Below are 16,779 nucleotides of genomic sequence, written 5' to 3'. Positions count from 1 at the left end.
CCAATCTGCAACCATGTCTAAAACCACTGTCCTGAGGGAAGCCATGGAGATGAACAGAAAAGAGTGTTGGGCTCAAAGCCCTGGGGAGGGGCTCAAAGAAACTGGAGGAGAACCAGGAGAGGGGTGTCCTGGAAGACAGGGGGCAGGGGATTCCAGAAAGAAGTGGTTCCCTGCAGCAAGAAGTGATGTGGTACCATGCCTAGGGAGAGGGTGACCCAGATGCCCTAAAACGTACCTGGAATTTGACTTTAGTGTCATTGTCATGAAAGGGTAATAGATACAGATGTTTGCTGTGGAAGAAGAGTCAATGGTTCACAGTTCTCCAGTCAGGGGTTGGGGGGCACGCCGCCCCGTGCAGGGCCACACGAGGAAGCACCAGGGCCGGTCAGAAGCAGAAGGAGGGAGGGCAGGGCATGGCCCAGAGCCTTCATTGTGACTTCCATGGAAGGAATGGGTGAGTCTGGGTAGGGGAGCTTAGGCAGGCTTAGGATGGCATAGTCTGAATAGTTACAGGTAGTCCCAGAACTACAGGGCTATCTCTAGTTGCCTACTACCTGGCCCTGGGGTAATTTAGGACAGAGGGTGTATTGACTTGGTGTGTGAGAGTTGGATAGAGCAAGTGGTCCATGTAGGCTCTGGATTGGTTGTATGTTAAAGGGATGATCCCAGGGAAGTTATTTGCTAGAAATTAAATAGCCTAAGAGGGGCAGTATCTCCAGGATCAGTAAGGCTCTAAGATATCAGATCATCATAAAACATAGGAAATAAAAAGCATAGTTAATAGACCAGCCCTGAGGGCCCTCAGCTTGGAGGTCACAGAGGGCTGGGCTTCAGCCTCAACTCACCCCCTTGGGGTGCTGGGCACAACTTTCAGAATACACAGGAGCCTTGACCTTGGGTTCCTTGGGGCTGCAGAGGAGAGGACTCTCCAGAAAAGAATGAGATATAAACTCCCAGGTCAGGGAAACTGTAGTGGTAGAGGGGGTGGTTCCAAAGATGGAACTCTACAGAATCCCCATGAAAATGGTCACGAGGAAAGAATATCTGAGAAACATCTGCCAGCCCCAGAGACCTGACCCAGTTCTTCACCACTGTTTCATCTTAGAGGAGTCAGACACTGAATAGAAGCCAGGGAATTGCCTGGGGAGGATGAAAAATGAGAAGCAACCATCAATCGCCCCACCCCCAACTCTTTCCACTGCAGACTCCAGCTTGAAACAGGCTTGGACTGGGGGAGTAGAAAATATGTCATTCAATCAGGTTGATTTCATTATGATTTTGAAACTGTGGTCTTAAGACCATCTAAAATCACTGAGATGGGGAAGGGAAGGGCACCCTCACTGATTCCATCTTGAACAAATGTAGGAGATGAAAGGGCTTCCCAGGTAGTGCTAGTGGTAAAGAATCTGCCTACCAGTGCAAGAGATATAAGAGACGTGGATTCAATCCCTGAGTCGGGAAGATCCCCTAGAGAAGGGCATGGCACTGCTAAGTCACTTCAGTCGTGTCCGACTCTGTGTGACCCCATAGACGGCAGCCCACCAGGCTCCCCCGTCCCTGGGATTCTCCAGGCAAGAACACTGGAGTGGGTTGCCATTTCCTTCTCCAAGGGCATGGCAACCCACTCCAGTATTCTTGCCTGGAGAATCCCATGGACAGAGGAGCCTGGCAGGCTATAGTCCATAGGGTCGCAAAGAATCAGACATGACTGAAGCAACCTAACACACACACACAGGAGATGAAAACCAAGGTTGTGTTTCGATAACACCATGAACTGTATGTTTTTAGACTGCACTGAAGTTGCATTTTAAAAGTATCCAGCACGGAACTTGGCACGTGGAGAACTGGATAAATGCTGGCCTTGATTCTAGTGGATGAGATCTTAAATAGGAAGATATACAAAAGCCCATTTTATCCCCTCAACTAGCCTTGCGAGAGAGATCTCCTTCCACCCCTTCTCACCTCCAGCACCTGTCCTGGTGGTGGTGGGAGTGGCCCCAGCATCACCTTACTTGCTCCACTTGACTGGGGGGGTTGGGGGTGGGACACAATATACTGTCCTTAAATTAGAACCTGACTTGGGATAAGATCAATGATTCCAACTCTACTTAAAAGTTCAAGCTGTCTCATCACAGTCCACAAGGGTTTTATTTATGGAAATACCTGAGGTCATCTACAGCCTGAGGGAAATAAGACCTAGAAGTCTATTTTTGAAAAGAAAGCCTTGGTAGATTAAAGAGGAAGACAATCGAGTTTTTGCAAGACTCACTCACCTTACCAGAGAGAAAGTGAAAATCATCTCTGCTGACAAGACTATCCATTTTTCTTTCCTCTCAAGTGAAATCAGCTCTGACCTCAGGCTTTACTGAACACATCAGGGTCCAACTGGCATCAAAAAGACTCATCAACCTAGAGGGGTGGGATGGGGTGGGAGGTGGAAAGAAAGTTCAAGAGGGAGGACACATATGTATACCTATGGCTGATTCATGTTGATGTATGGCAGAAACCAACCCTCAGTGGGTAAAGAATCTGCCAGCAATGCAGGAGACACAGGAAATGCGGGTTTGATCCCTGGGTAAGAAAGATCCCCTGGAGAAGGAAATGGCAACCCACTCCAATATTCTTGCCTGGAGAATTCCATGACCAGAGGACCCTAGGAGCCTTCAGGACCATGGGGTCTCAAAGTGTCAGACACAACTGAGCTTTAAAGCACATACAATATTACAAAACAATTATTCTCCAATTAAAAATATTTTTTTTAAAAAAGACTCATCTGAGATTGACTCTCTGTAGCACCTAGTGGTCCTGAGTTAGATCGGTCATGTGCATGTCAGACTTCAGTCATATCAGACTCTTTGCAACCCCATGGACTGTAGCCCGCCAGGCTCCTCTGTCCATAAGAGTCTCCAGGCAAGAATACTGGAGTTGGTTGCCATGCCCTCCTCCAGGGGATCTTCCCAACACAGGGATCAAACCCACATCTCTTATGTTTCCTGCATTGGCAGGCGGATTCTTTATCTCTAGTGCCATCCAGAAAGCCCTAGGCAGGTCATACTATAGCCCAAGGTGTGTCCAGCTGCTTGCTGCTCAAAAGGCAATAAAGGAGCAAGCTTGATGGAAAGGAACGTTTGCTTTATTTTGGATGCTGGCAGCTGGGTGAGAGGGCGGACTTCTGTCCAAAGGTTGACTCCACACCTCACCCCACCACCGCCAACAATCAGAGTTGAGCAAGAGGTTTTACAGGTAGAGGGAGGGGGCTTCATGTAGAAAGAGCACACTCAGCTCTGACTGTCATCTTGAAACTGGTCATGTGATGGTCTGACCCGCATTACCTTGATTAAGTACAGTTGATCTTCAGTTCCAGAGTTGGTTTGTCCTCATTTCTAGGAGGCCAGCTCTCAGAATTGTGGCAGCTTATGTCATGGCTACAGTCTGGTCATCATGTAATTAACTTCTCCCACCTGATGGGGGTTTTAATATCTACAAGACAGCTCACAGGTATGGCTCAGAATATTATCTATAGTCCTTGAAAAGGGACTAAATGTCCTAGACTTTGCTTAATAACTAAACTGTTATTATTTAGTCTGTTGGATGGTTTTCCTTTGTTTCAGCATTTTCTCACTTCTCTGATTAAACTTACTCTTTGGCTAAAAATTTCCCCAGACAAAAGGCAGGTGGAGGACATCAGGGGCAAGGACCATAGGCTTTTCCCACAGCATCAAATTAGAGAGGCACCTCCCAGGGGTGGCATCCTTGGAGCTGCCATTGGGTGGAAGAAAGAGGGGAGCTGGAAGGTACTCCTGGAGGAGGAACAGCAAGGACAGATGTGCAGAGGCATGATCCACTCAGGATCATTGGGAATGATGACTGCAGAGGAAGTGCAGGGCCAGGGGATGCTAAAGACATGGGAGCTTGGCTGGAGGACGGGTCACGGATGACTTTGTTTCACAACCCTTGAACCTGGCTTTGGGGACAACCAGGAGCCTTTGAACTGAGATGGACACCCTCTGTTTCCTTGAATCTACAATGCAGCATTTCTGGAATCATACTCCTGTGTGTAAATTGACCGTTTATGCAATCCAAATCTAAGCGTCATCGTGGCCCCTTCCAAGATCAAGAAGGAATGTTATCTTTATCACCTGACTGACTGGTGGTAAGGCAACAAGTTGATGGTTCAGGATCTAGATGTCAGTTTGCTGACTCCAACCAGCCTGGGGGTCTGCATGCTGGTGGGTGGCAGTTTCCATGTGGTGGGGTCTTTGTTTCCGTAGAAACGACTCAAGGACATGCATTGGGTTGCCATCTCTTTCCCCCAGGGAGCAAGCAAGGTCCCTGCCACTCAATGGCTGGATAACTGTTTAAGTGACTATTAATTTTCTTGCTTGATTGGCTTTTCTTTGTTTCTGCATCGCCCCATTTCTCTCATGATTAACTCCTTGAGCCTGCTCTTTGAAACTCAGGGCAGCCCAGGAGACCAAAGCTCTTGCTAGAGATAAGAAGCAGGGGACATGGAGGGATAGGTCACCAGGAAGGCCCCCGGGGTCCTGCTCAATTTCACTGGTGACCACTCGTCCACCTACCCTCTCTTTTCCTGGCCTCATTCACAGAGCTCTCCCCCAAACTGAAAGCTGGCATCGGCCTGACAGGTCCCTCACAGATGATGGAAGGGGGTGCTGGCTGGTGAAGTCAGAGGAGTTTGCGAATATAAGTTGTTACCGTGTCCAGAATGAGGAAGAGATGGTTAGAGAGCATCACCGAGTCAATGGACATGAATTTGAGCAAACGCCAGGAGACCGTGACGGACAAGGGAACCTGGCATGCTGCGGCCCATGGGGTCGCAGAGCGGGATACAGCTGGGCAACTGAACAACAGCAACGAAGTGGCTTTTTCAGCCCACAGGGAGACAATCTGACCTTGCCCGCCTGTGAGTGGCTAGAGAGGAGAAGAAATTAACGCTGTCCCTCCTGTTTTGCAAGATAAATGGCCTTTCTTACTCTCCTCACCTGCTCTCCCTCTCTGCTCTGTAAAAGAAGCTGGCATCCAGATCCCCAGAAGATGGCTTTTTGGAAGCACTAGTCTGCCATCCTCTATGTCAGCTGGCTTTCTGAATGAAGTTGTATTCCTTGCCTCAACACTTTGTCTCCAATTTATTGGCCTGTCATGTAGCGTATAGAACAATAACAAAGCACTTCCCAGGTGGCACTGGTGGTAAAGAACCCACCAGCCAATGCAGGAGACGCGGGTTCAATTTCTGGGTTGGGAAGATGCCCTGGAGGAGGAAATGGCACCCCACTCCAGTATTCTTGCCTGGAGAATCCCATGGAGAGAGGAGCCTGGCAGGTTATAGTCCAAGGGGTTACAAAGGGTTGGACACAATTGAAGCCACCTAGCATGCATGTAATGACAAAAGTGATGAAAAGCAAGGGTTAAAGTCAGAGAAGCAGATCCAGTATGGAGTCAAAACTGGGCTCTTCTGCCTTACAAGGGCACTGCAGTCTCCACCTCAGGATGGACTCCTCCTGGCAGGACTGACCTGAGGCCAACTGAAGCTTCGCCAGGTACGAAGCCTTGCCAGCTCTGGACACATCTCCTTTTCTCCTTGACTGTCTCCTTGTACTTTCTTAGGAAAGAAGACGCTCAGGAAGTCCACTTTGAGAACTTTGTTTTCCTCTCTTTGTCCCCTTCAAAACTCCTCCTTCTGACCTCTTCTTTCAGAGATGCAGTGAGAGTTCATTTGTAAACCTGGGATTAAAAAAGAAAAATCAGGGAGAATGCTGCCTTAACCAGCATAATAATAAAGGCTCTGTGCTGCATTTAAGCTGTGTAATATGTGAACGGTGCTGCTCCTGTGTGCTAAGTCGCTTCAGTCCTGTCCGACTCTGTGTGACCCCCGTGGACTGTAGCCCACCAGGCTCCTCTGTCCATGGGATTCTCCAAGCAAGAATACTGGAGTGGCTTGCCATGCCCTCCTCCAGGGGATCTTCCTGACCCATGGGTCAAACCCACGTCTCCTGCATTGACAAGCGGATTCTTTACCACTAGTGCCACCTGGGAAGCCCTCAGAGGGGCTCAAAATGCCTCTTGAATGGTATATGCTGTAGGTTCAGGGGTGGCCTGTGTCTGGAGGCCCCACCACCCTCTCTTCTGTGGGGACTCGGGAAAGCTCCAGCTGACCTTCAGTGACGGGGACAAGATGAGTCAGAGGTCACTGGCCTCGGAGGTGTCTGGCTGGTCACACCAGCAGAGCAGTCGCTTCTTCTGCAAACCTACTGGTTGCTGGCAAATCACAGAGCCCACCGGCAAAGCTTTATCTGAGCCCACACTCACGACTGCCTGAGAGGTGGCCGCGGCTGTCCCCATTCCCCGGGTGAGGAGAACGGGGTTCGAGGGGCCATGAGAATGATCTCAGCCGCACAACCTGGAAAGACCAGAGCCCCTCAGGCTGGCCTTGCTGCCCGCGGGGCCTCTGAGTCAGCCAGTTCTCGGCCTCTCCAAACTCTTCCTTCTCAGGACCACCCTATTGCAGGAAGGGGGAGCCTTTCCAGGGCCCCAGAGTGGGCTCTTGTCTAACACAGAAACGAATTGTCTGAGGAGACACACGTGCTGTCAAAGTAAAAGACTTTGTTGGGAAGGGGCGCCCGGGCAGAGAGCAGTAAGGTTAAGGGAACCCAGGAGACCTGCTGTGCCAGATGGCTCACAGTCCTGGGTTTTATGGTGATGGGATGAGTTTCCAGGTTGTCTCTGGCCAATCACTCTGACTCAGGATCCTTCCTGGAGGTGCGGGCATCGCCCAGCCAAGATGGATTCCAGCGAGGAGGATTCTGGGAAGTTGACAGGACATATGGACTGGTGTCTCCTCTTCTTTTGACCTTTCCTGAATTATTCTGGTTGGTGGAAGTTTGTTAGCTCTGTGTTCCTTACCACAACCTCCTGTTGTAAGATAACTCTTGCAAGTGGTTGCTATCAGGCCTGGCCAGGGAAGGTGGTTTCGGTCATTGGTTCCCCTAACTAAACCACAGTCTCATGGTTTGTGGGGGTGGAGGTCAGCTTTCTGGGGTGGTCATCTTGCCAGTCATCTTTCTCGTGCCCACATTTGATGTGCCTCAGGGTCCTTCCTGGTGGTGTGAGTATCTCTTAGACAAGATGATTCCAGAGTGAGGGCTTCTGGGAGGTTGGCAGGACATATTATGGACTGGCATTTCTTTCCTTCTTTTGGCCCCTCCTGAGTTTTCACATTTAGTTTTTGGACCTCCTGTTGTGAAACGACTTGTACAAGCAGTATGGCCAAGGTGGGCGGTCTCAGTCAACGGTTCAGTAACAAATCAAGTGTCCAATCCCTCCCTAGTGTTTGTTCCTGGGGTTTATCCTGGGTAAGGGGGACCTTGTGCGGAAAGCAGACTCTACCTGGCCCAGGGGTCCAGCTCTCCCCAAACAGTGACCTCATCATTCACCAACCGCCTTTTCTCCCTTCAGGAGAGCACCTGGCCGTATCTGTTTGCAGTGATCGTCATCCCCGCCTTGGTCCAGCTGGTGAGCCTGCCCTTTCTGCCCAAGAGCCCGCGCTACCTGCTCTTTGAGAAGCATGACCAGGAGGGAGCTGAGAAAGGTAGGGCGCCCTTTGCCTGGTCCACACGGCCCCCATCTCTTCACAGGGGTCAGGGCTACAGGACGTGCGTGCTCTAGCACACGCCCTCCCATTTCGTCTTCCCATCTGTCTGCTGTGGGTGGCCCTGAGTGGGGGCACAGATCACAGTGCGGACTGAAAAAATAGCACACCATGAGAGTTGTAAGTTTTACTTGTGGCAAAATGAGGACTGCAGTCTGGGAGACAGCCTCTCAGCTGGTTCTGAGAAACTGCTCCAAAAAGACATGAGGAGTATCAGTATATATGTGATTTTGGTGAAGTGGGACACATGCAGTCAAGCATGCATGTTGGCAAAGGTTTGCTGCTAAGTCACAAGGAGCAGATGTCACCATTAATGGTTTTAGTGCCTTTCTAGATGTGAGAACATGCGAGACTTTGGGCTCATAAAATCTTCTGGAAAATATCTATCTGAAGGCCTGTTCTGCCAGTTTTACACAGAGCACCTTACTCCTTATCTCTGCCCTGAACCCCTTTCAGCGGGTATTGAAGGTCAGTGACTGCAGTGGCTACTGACTTAATCCTTGTAGAACCAGATGGCTGGTGACAGTTTTTCAGTTATCAATAGTGAGATCCTGAAAAAGCCAAGACAGAGCAGGATAAGACCCAGATCTGCTCACCTCTGTGCAGTGTCCCTGCATGGCCACCTTTCGGGGGGTCCCAACCCCAGAGATGCCGCAAACACAGGTTTCTTGGTGGGTCAGTCTATCCTGGCCCTCCCTCTGTCATTCTCTTCCTCACTGGTCAGCTTTCCCATCAAGCACAGAATAAGCCCTCATGTCACCCCAGCATGGGGCCTCTGCACCAAGACCCAATGGAACATTCCTTTCAGCCCTTCGAGGGAGCAGAAATATACCCATTTTACAGGAGGGAAGCATGAGGCCCACATAGGGCTTGCCAGTTGTCTTCTGTAGCTTTTCTTAAACTTTGAATGGTGAGGTGCTGAACCAGATTCAAAGCACAGCTTGAAGAATCAGAGGCATTTCTACAGAGCCCAGAAAAGGCAAAATGATTTTGCCTGGAGACAGACAATGTAAAGTGAACAACAGTGTCCCCATTCTTTTAGTTTTATTAAACAAGACATGGTCCAGAGCACCATGGTTCAGCACAAGGGCTGGGAGTAACTAGTACTGCCTTCACATCCCAGCTCTGCAGTCTGACCCCGACCTGTTCTTTTCACTCTTCTGATTCTCAGAATCAACATCTGTAAACAGGAAATGATGCAAACTTCCCCTGAGGGCTTCTTGTAAGGATTAAAGTAGATGCCTATACCTATGTCTGTATCTATATTCGGTCCGCAGTATTACCTGCTGCTCATTACTGAGCTCTCTGTCCATTTTCTTATTATCCAGACTGTGTCCTCTAATCTAAATTTCCCTAATGTCCACATCCAAGAAAAAAATTAAGAATTATATGTAGTCCTTAGTTTACTATAATTTGTGCGAAATGAATCCAAAACTTAAAGTCCAAATAACCTAAGTATCTTCTGAGTTGACAAACGTTGTGATGAAATATTAATCACCCCCTACGTTTGTCCAGCAGTTTTCGGTTTGGATCTATTTTCTCATTTACAACATTTTCATGAGATCAGAGCACATTATCATTACCTTCGTTTTTTAGATGAAGAAACAGGCTTACAGGGTGAAGTGACTTCTCTGAGGCTGTGGTTATATGGTTTCTGGTTTCTAGGGGCATTTAAAAACTGATGGAGAGGACAGATCTTTCTTCTGTAGAGTGCCCACGTACACAAATGTGGAGCTTGGTGTCGGGCATGAGACTTTAACCCCCTCCCCTAGAAGCCCACAGAGGACCCTGGTTAATGCTCCACCCCCATCTCACAGCCAGCTAGTGACAAAAGAAGGATTGAAACCTAAAGATGACTGTCCTCCCTTCTCTCAGACACACAGAGGAACACGGATGGGTAGTGGTCTAGGGTCTTCCTGTGGAGTCCCTGGGGAGGCAAACTATGCAAAAATCAGGCTTCAGGAAAGAAGGCTGATGGTGGAGGCTGTGGAGTAAAAAGAAGGCAGTTGAGAAAAAGCCAATGGGATCTGATTCCCAGAAGCAACTGGGTTATAGGTTGTTGTTGTTCAGTCGCTAAGTCGTGTCTGATCCTCTGCTACCCCGTGGACCGCAGCACACCAGGCTCCTCTGCCTTCTGCTATCCCCCGAAGTTTGCTCAAATTCATATCCATTGAGTTGGTGATGCTATCTAACCCTCTCATTCCCCGCACCCCCTTCTCCTTTTGCCTTCAATCTTTCCCAGCTGTTAGAAGGCAGCAATTCCTCCATCTCCTGGCAATACAGGGATATCCATCCACCCATCTGGCTCCACTGGGGAGGAACTCTTGGGAAACGCTCCAATTAAGTACAGTTGGAATGGGCAGTGCATGCGAATGCCCAACAGTGAAAAAGGTTTAAAAGATTTATTTCATAGCACAGCAGGGAGTGAGAGAGAAGGCCAGTGGTAAAAAATTATAAATATTACATGTGTGCTTTATAAAAAGGACAAAAATGTTGGCCTTGGGTTGAAACAGAATATTGAAATCTGCATCTGTACTAATATTAATAAACGGGCTCATTTCACTCGAGGCATTCAGCAAGCATAGCTATTTACTGTGATGGTTGCTCTTCCAGGAGAAAGGGAAAGGGCGACAAAAGATAGCCTTCCCGCTCCCCAGGAGGTAACAGGGACACCTAGGTATGGGCCATGCACACCCTCCTAATTAACAGCTCATCCACATGGAGAACTACTTCATTCTCCGCACTTCAGGTGTATTAGAGTGTTAATCCCTCCTTACCATAGAAAGTAGATCATATTATTATTTCCATGGGAGGGCTTAGATAAAGACACAGAGCTAGCAAACGGCAGCCCTGGGGTTTGAACTCTGACAGTCTTGCTCTGGATCCTACGTGCATAAACAAAACACTCTTACCTCTGAGCACCTTGTTTGGCACCATGGGAAATATACCTCTCCTGGTCTGTGTGCAGGAGTGTGTCCAGGGGCGGGGCCAGAGGGGTGGCTTAGGTGTTCTGCCCACCCCTTTGTGGTGTTGCATGCAGGGGGCATACCCTGCTTTTCTGCTTCAGACTTCCTGTTTTTTGCTCCAGCTCTTCAGAAGTGGCATTTGGGTTTTTTTGGCCCTTTTGTATTTTGTTGTCTATAATTTGGCTTCCCCGGTGGCTCAGCAGTAAAGGATCTGCCTGCAAGCTGGAGACATGAGAGACATGGATTTGATACCTGGATCTGGAAGATGCCCTGGAGGAGGACATAGAAACCCACTCCAGTCTTCTTGCCTGGAGAATCCCATGGACAGAGGAGCCTGGTGGGCTGCTGTCCTTGGGGTCACAGAGTCTGGCATGACTGAAGCGGTGGGGCATGCATGCGTGTCCATAATATTTCCCAACTGAGCATGTTAATTTTAGTCCCTCATAGTTTCTTTGTACTTTGTTGCTCGAGGAGAAATTTGTCCGGGTGCAAGCACTGCAGCAAAGAGTTCCAGGTCCCAGGCTGTCTTAACAGGAGCTGCAAGTATGGAACAGGCTGCTTATGCAGGCAGGGAGTTCTCATTTCTGGAGGTGTCTGAGCACTAGGCAAGAGTGGGAAGAACCGCTGGAAACAGCCAGAAGGTCCAGCTCAATCAACACCCTACTCTACTGTCCACCAACCTCCTCTAGGCCTTGGCTTCCTATTTCTAAGAAGGGAAACGTCACAACCGTCCAGCCTGTGGTTGAGATAGACAAGATCAAGTACAGTGGTGTTTTGGGGAAGAGGGCTGGGCAAGCTGTGGATTGCGGCCTTAAAAAGGAGATTGTCTGCTTTTGCCAGGTGGATTGCTGCATGACCTTGCTTTTGAAGAAAGGGATGCTATGGCTAAAGTGATGTGATATCTTTTGCTCTGGGAATGGAGAATTTGTTTAATGTTGGGGGGAGAATAACCCCCAACTCTCTAATGAATCAACTGTCATTTATACCTGAGCTATTACTGTCCTTTTCTGTGACATTTCCATCATGTTTATTGGTGGTACCACCCCCATGTTTGTGCCTTAAGCATGTTTCCTTGTGACTGTTTTCTTATTATTAATGTCATGTGTGATCAGAAGGAAATTGTTCTCCAAGTATGTCCACATCCTAATTTTCAGAACCTGTGAATGTCACCTTGCATGACACGAGGGACTTTGCAGATGTGATCAATTTAAGGGTCTTGTGTGTGCATGCTCAGTCGCTCAATTGTGCTTGACTCTTTGTGACCCCATGGACTGTAGCCCACCAGACTTCTCTAGGGACAATTATTTTGGATCATTTGGATGAATCCAGTGGAATCACAAGGCTCCTTATAAGTGAAAGAGGGAAGAGGAGGGTCAGGGTAAGAGAAGGAGCTGTGGTTGAAGATACAGTGCTGCCAGCTTTGAAGGTGGAGGAAGGGACCAGGAGCCAAGGAAATGCAGGCCACCTCTAGAAGCTGGAAAAGGCCAGGGAACAGACCATCCTCTAGAGCCTCCAGGAGGAGCAGAGCCCTGATGGCACCTTGATTTTCCTTTGTGGGCCTCTGACCTCAGAACTGCCAAATAAGTTTCTACTGTTGTAAGCCTGTGCGTGTGTGCTCACTCAGTCATATCCGATTCTTTGCGACCCCATGGACTGTAGCCCTCCAGACTCCTCTGTCCATGGGATTTCCCAGGCAAGAATACTGGAGTGGGTTGCCATTCTGTTCTCCAGGGGATCTTCCAGACCCAGGGATTGAACTCATGTCTCCTGCACTGGCAGGTGGATTCTTTACCACTGAGCCACAGGGAAAGTGGTGATTTATTAGAGCAGCACAGGAAACTCAGACATCACTTTAAGTAAAGAAAATCAGTTCCAGTTGAACTAGGACTTTACCTTCATTCTGAAGACAAACCTTTTTTTACTTGAATTCTCAGAATGGTTGGACATTTTGATGGTTTTTTTTAATTTTTATTTATAACAAGTAACTGAGTAAAAGGTCTTCAGGGGCATGAAACTTTTAAACCTGTTTGTTTCCCATGCACCATTTTTGCTATAATTTATCAAGTGCCCTTTCCACGCAAGGTGCTTTGTTTTCATTGTCTCCAACGTCACAAGTCTCCAGAAACTCAGAGACTTAGGGGAGGAAATCAGCACTCAGACGTTGAGCCCCTGGCCTGCAGTCCCACTCTATCGGGGTCCAGCCTCGATATGACCCAGGGTATCCTCGGGATGAACGGCGTCGGCGTCAGAGAGAGAGAGAGACTGGGGCTGATGATTCCTTGGTTTACGCTGGAAACCAATAAAACCCCAGCAAGGGGCTTGCTCTGTTTACGTAGGCCGCAGGCGCCCTCTCGAATCACTGGAGGCACCCCACCAGGGCACCCCCTCGAGTGGGTCTTAGAAGCCCAGGCAGATAAGTAAACTCAGAGGGCCCAGTGCTCCAAGGATCTCAACCAGAAAAAGGAGAATAGAGAAAAGGATGGAAAAAGAGAAAGAACGACACGGGGAGACCAAGCTTCAGTGAGCAAGGCCCAAAACTTTATTTTCCAGTGTTGCTTTTATACCCTAAGTTATGCGCATAAGAAACAGAGAAAAGGAGGTATAGAGTCACGCCAAAATCACGTGGGGTCAGCAGTCTTGACCCTTATCAGGATCAGGGCTTATTTTTGTGTGTCTTGTGATAGAAGTTTTAGGTGGTTTACATCCTCTTCAGGCCAGGGGGCCTGCTAACAGTTTATGGCCCTCTCTCCTAACAATAGGTTAGTTAGCAAGTAAAAGACTTTTCTTTTAAGGTGACTCTCCTAAAGTTAGGTGCATAACAAAGTTACATTCCTATAAGGCACCGGTGTAGTGAGCTGCAAGAAAGGAATTTATTAACTTAAGATCTGATGTGGTTAAATCAAAGGCTACTACTTATATTCTCTATATGTGATTAATATATTTCCAAGGATACAATAGATAGAGGAAACTGCAGCAAGCATTGATTCAACACTGAAATCTTTTTTAGTACTACTCTAATGATTTTAACTTCTTCAACAGATTCCTGTATTTTAGAATATTAGGCTTTCTGTCCTTGCATGGCTGGGAGGCTATAAACAGTCACACTCATAGTTGTAAGAGCCCAGACAAATTTGTCATGCAAGTTAGAAAGCTATCAGACGGGCTTGGATTGGAACACTCCTATTAAGCCGAGGAGAACTTTAAACTACAGCTCTGAATTAATGTTTTCAGAGAAAGGTGGTTGGGGGGAAGCCCCTGTAAGTATTAGAGGACTTGGTAAGAGGCGTAAGATAGTAAAGCAGTCAGACTCCAGTTTTCTTTGGGGTAGATGCTCAGGTAAGTCCAGGGAGTTCCTCGAGCCCTGATTAGCCTTTGCCCGTCAGGCCTCTTCCCCAATTGACCTTTGCCATGGGTAGGATTTCCCTCGCTGGCTCCCGGCACCACTCCAGTCCTGAATCCACACTAGGGCAAGGTGATGCCTTGAATGGATGTTTACATGAATTTATGAACAGGGCATATACACAGAGGCAAATGTATTAGCAAAAGATTGATCCATTAGTTGCGAGGTTTAAAGCCTCGAGAAATGTCCTCTGCCATATTGTGATTTTCTATATTTGACCCAGGGTTGAACTCCAGACATATATCTATTGCATCAGAGAACAGTTAAATCAGTCATTGCTCATCTGAATTGAAAACTAAAAGTTCTGTCCTCCAGCCAACTTGATTCACTTACGTAACAAACAATTATAAGATGATTGTAGCATTATGAAAGCATGCTTAGTACATAATGCTTCGTGGGGAAAAAATAGAACATAAAATAAGCCCATGTGATCACAAAAGTGTGGACATAATAGAGCTAAGTAGGCCAGGAAGCCATAAAGAATGCTGAGCACTAAAGAATTGATGCTTTCACATTGTGGTGCTGAAGGAGACTCTTAAGAATCCCTTGGACTGCAAGGAGATCAAGCCAGTCAATTCCAAAGGAAATCAGTCCTAAATAGTCATTGGAAGGACTGATGTTGAAGCTGAAGCTCCAATACTTTGGCCACCTGATGTGAAGAGTCAACTCGTTGGAAAAGACCCTGATGCTGGGAAAGATTGAGGGCAGGAGGAGAAGGGGACAACAGAGGATGAGATGGCTAGATGGCATCACTGACTCGATGGACATGAGTTTGAGCAAACTCCGGGAGATAGTGAAGGACAGGGAAGCCTGGCACGCTGCAGTCCATGGGGTGACAAAGAGTCGGACATGACTTAGCAACTGAACAGCAACAAGGGCAGGAAGGGGAGAAGGCAGACCTGGGTGGAGGTTTGTGAGACAGCTGTGCTCTGTGCTGTGTGGGCTCTTGATAAGGGAGGGTGCATGGTGTGAGCTGGTCCTCCTGCAGCGTCCAGTCCCACAAATGCATCCACCAAAACCCAAGCCAAGTCTAGAGATGGCCATCCAAGGTACCAAGGTACCCAAGGAAACCCTCCCAAACCCTGCTCTTGCCTAGCAGCTCCTGGCCATGCTATGTCCTTCCAGAGACACTGGAGAGGTCTCCAGAGGGGCAGGTGAGCACCCTGGGCTCACACTTGTCAACTGAAGGACAGTGCCACCTCCCGGACCTGGCAGAGGGATGTGGCAGAAAGAGGAGACGTCTTATCTCTGCCCCATCCAGCACAGTTACCTGCCCTTGGAAGACCCTCCCCTGTTGTCACTCTGCTTCATCTTCATGGTGTGGCCATGATGAGTGACCTTGAACCTCTCCCCACCTTGCCCCTGGAAGATGTGTCCTCCAGGGCTCCCTGTTCCCTGGCTGGAGAGTCTGCTGGCGGGATGGGCTACAGAGCAAAGGACTTGCAGCCCAGGGAGCCTGACACCTCTCTTCAAAACACCCAAGGGTCCACAGCAGGCAGCAAAACAGCTCAGAAAACACCTCTTAAAAGCCCCGGTTTCCCAGAGGACAAGGTACATTTTCATTCCAAACAGCAAGAGACAGAGTCAGACACAACACCCAGTTTACCTTTGTTTTTCTTTTTTTTTTTTTTGCATAGATTAGTTTTTACATTTTTTGTGCATTTTTTAAAAGCCACACTCCATTAAAAGTTATTACAAAATAGTGGCTCTATTCCCTGTGTTGTACAGTACATCCCTATAGCCATACACCTAATAGCTTGGACCTCCATCCCCCCTCCTCCAGGGGGACCTATCTGAGGTTCAGGGGATGGGAGGTCTTTGTACCCCTGATTGGGATGCAGCTTCAATCCCTGGGTCAGGAAGACCCCCTGGAGGAGGAAATGGCCACCCAATCCAATATTCTCACCTGGAAAATCCCATGGACAGAGGAGCCTGGCAAGTTACAGTCTATGGGGTCTCAAAGAGCCAGACAGGACTAAGTGACTGAGCAAGCAGAAATGGTGTCGGACAGTATTTGTCCTTCTCTCTCTGACTTATCTCACTAAACGTAATGTCCTCCAAGTCCAGCCATGTTCCTGCAAATGGCAACATTTCATTCTTTTTATGGCTGAGTAGTATTCCACTGCATATGTGTACCACATTGACAGGTGAATGTGTCAATGGATGTATAGGTCATTTCCACACGTTGGCTATTGTAAATAAGTCTGCTAGGAACACTGGCGTGCATTTATCTTTTCAAATTCACATTTTCTTTCTTTTTTTGGATATATACCCAGGGGTGGGATTGCTGGGTCACCTGGTAGTTCTACTTTTAGTTTTTTGAGAAACCTCCATATTCTTTTCCTCAGTGATTTCATCGATTTACGTTCCCACTAACAGTTTATGAGGGTTCCCTTTTCTCCACAGCCTCACCAACTGTTGCTATTTTATACTCACTGGCTTCCCTGGCGGCTCAGATGGTAAAGCGTCTGCCTGCAGTGTGGGAGGCTCAGGTTCGATCCCTGGGTCAGGAAGATCCCCTGGAGGAGGAAATGGCAGCCCACTCTGGTACTCTTGCCTGGAAAATCCCATGGCTGGAGGAGGCTGGTAGGCTACAGTGCATGGGGTCGCAAAGAGTCGATAACGACTGAGTGACTTCACTTTCTTTCTTTATCTTTGCATTTGGAGGATCACAGAAGGTTCCAGCAAGCAAAAGTTGTTTTTAATATCGTGCCTGTGGTTGGTGCCATCCATGGGTAGCCCCTGGG

General features: G+C 48.2%; 1 protein-coding gene across 3 annotated transcripts in view; it reads left to right on the top strand.

Moving 5' to 3' along the window:
* Nucleotides 1-16,779, top strand: part of SLC2A9 (solute carrier family 2 member 9) — a 292,047-nt gene that overhangs the window by 116,903 nt on the left and 158,365 nt on the right. For all 3 annotated transcript variants that reach the window (XM_088836486.1, XM_088836485.1, XM_088836484.1), the window contains exon 7: nt 7,474-7,606. In XM_088836486.1, the coding sequence (XP_088692612.1) occupies nt 7,474-7,606 (133 nt within the window). The remainder of the gene's footprint in view (nt 1-7,473; nt 7,607-16,779) is intronic.

This window comes from Moschus berezovskii, chromosome 5 (genome assembly GCF_049115385.1).
Source record: "Moschus berezovskii isolate FMDL1 chromosome 5, NW_MosBer_1.0, whole genome shotgun sequence".
Classification (NCBI taxonomy): Eukaryota; Metazoa; Chordata; class Mammalia; order Artiodactyla; family Moschidae; genus Moschus; species Moschus berezovskii.
The sequence above is the reverse complement of the archived record's forward strand: the minus strand, read 5'-3'. Positions and strand labels throughout refer to the sequence as shown.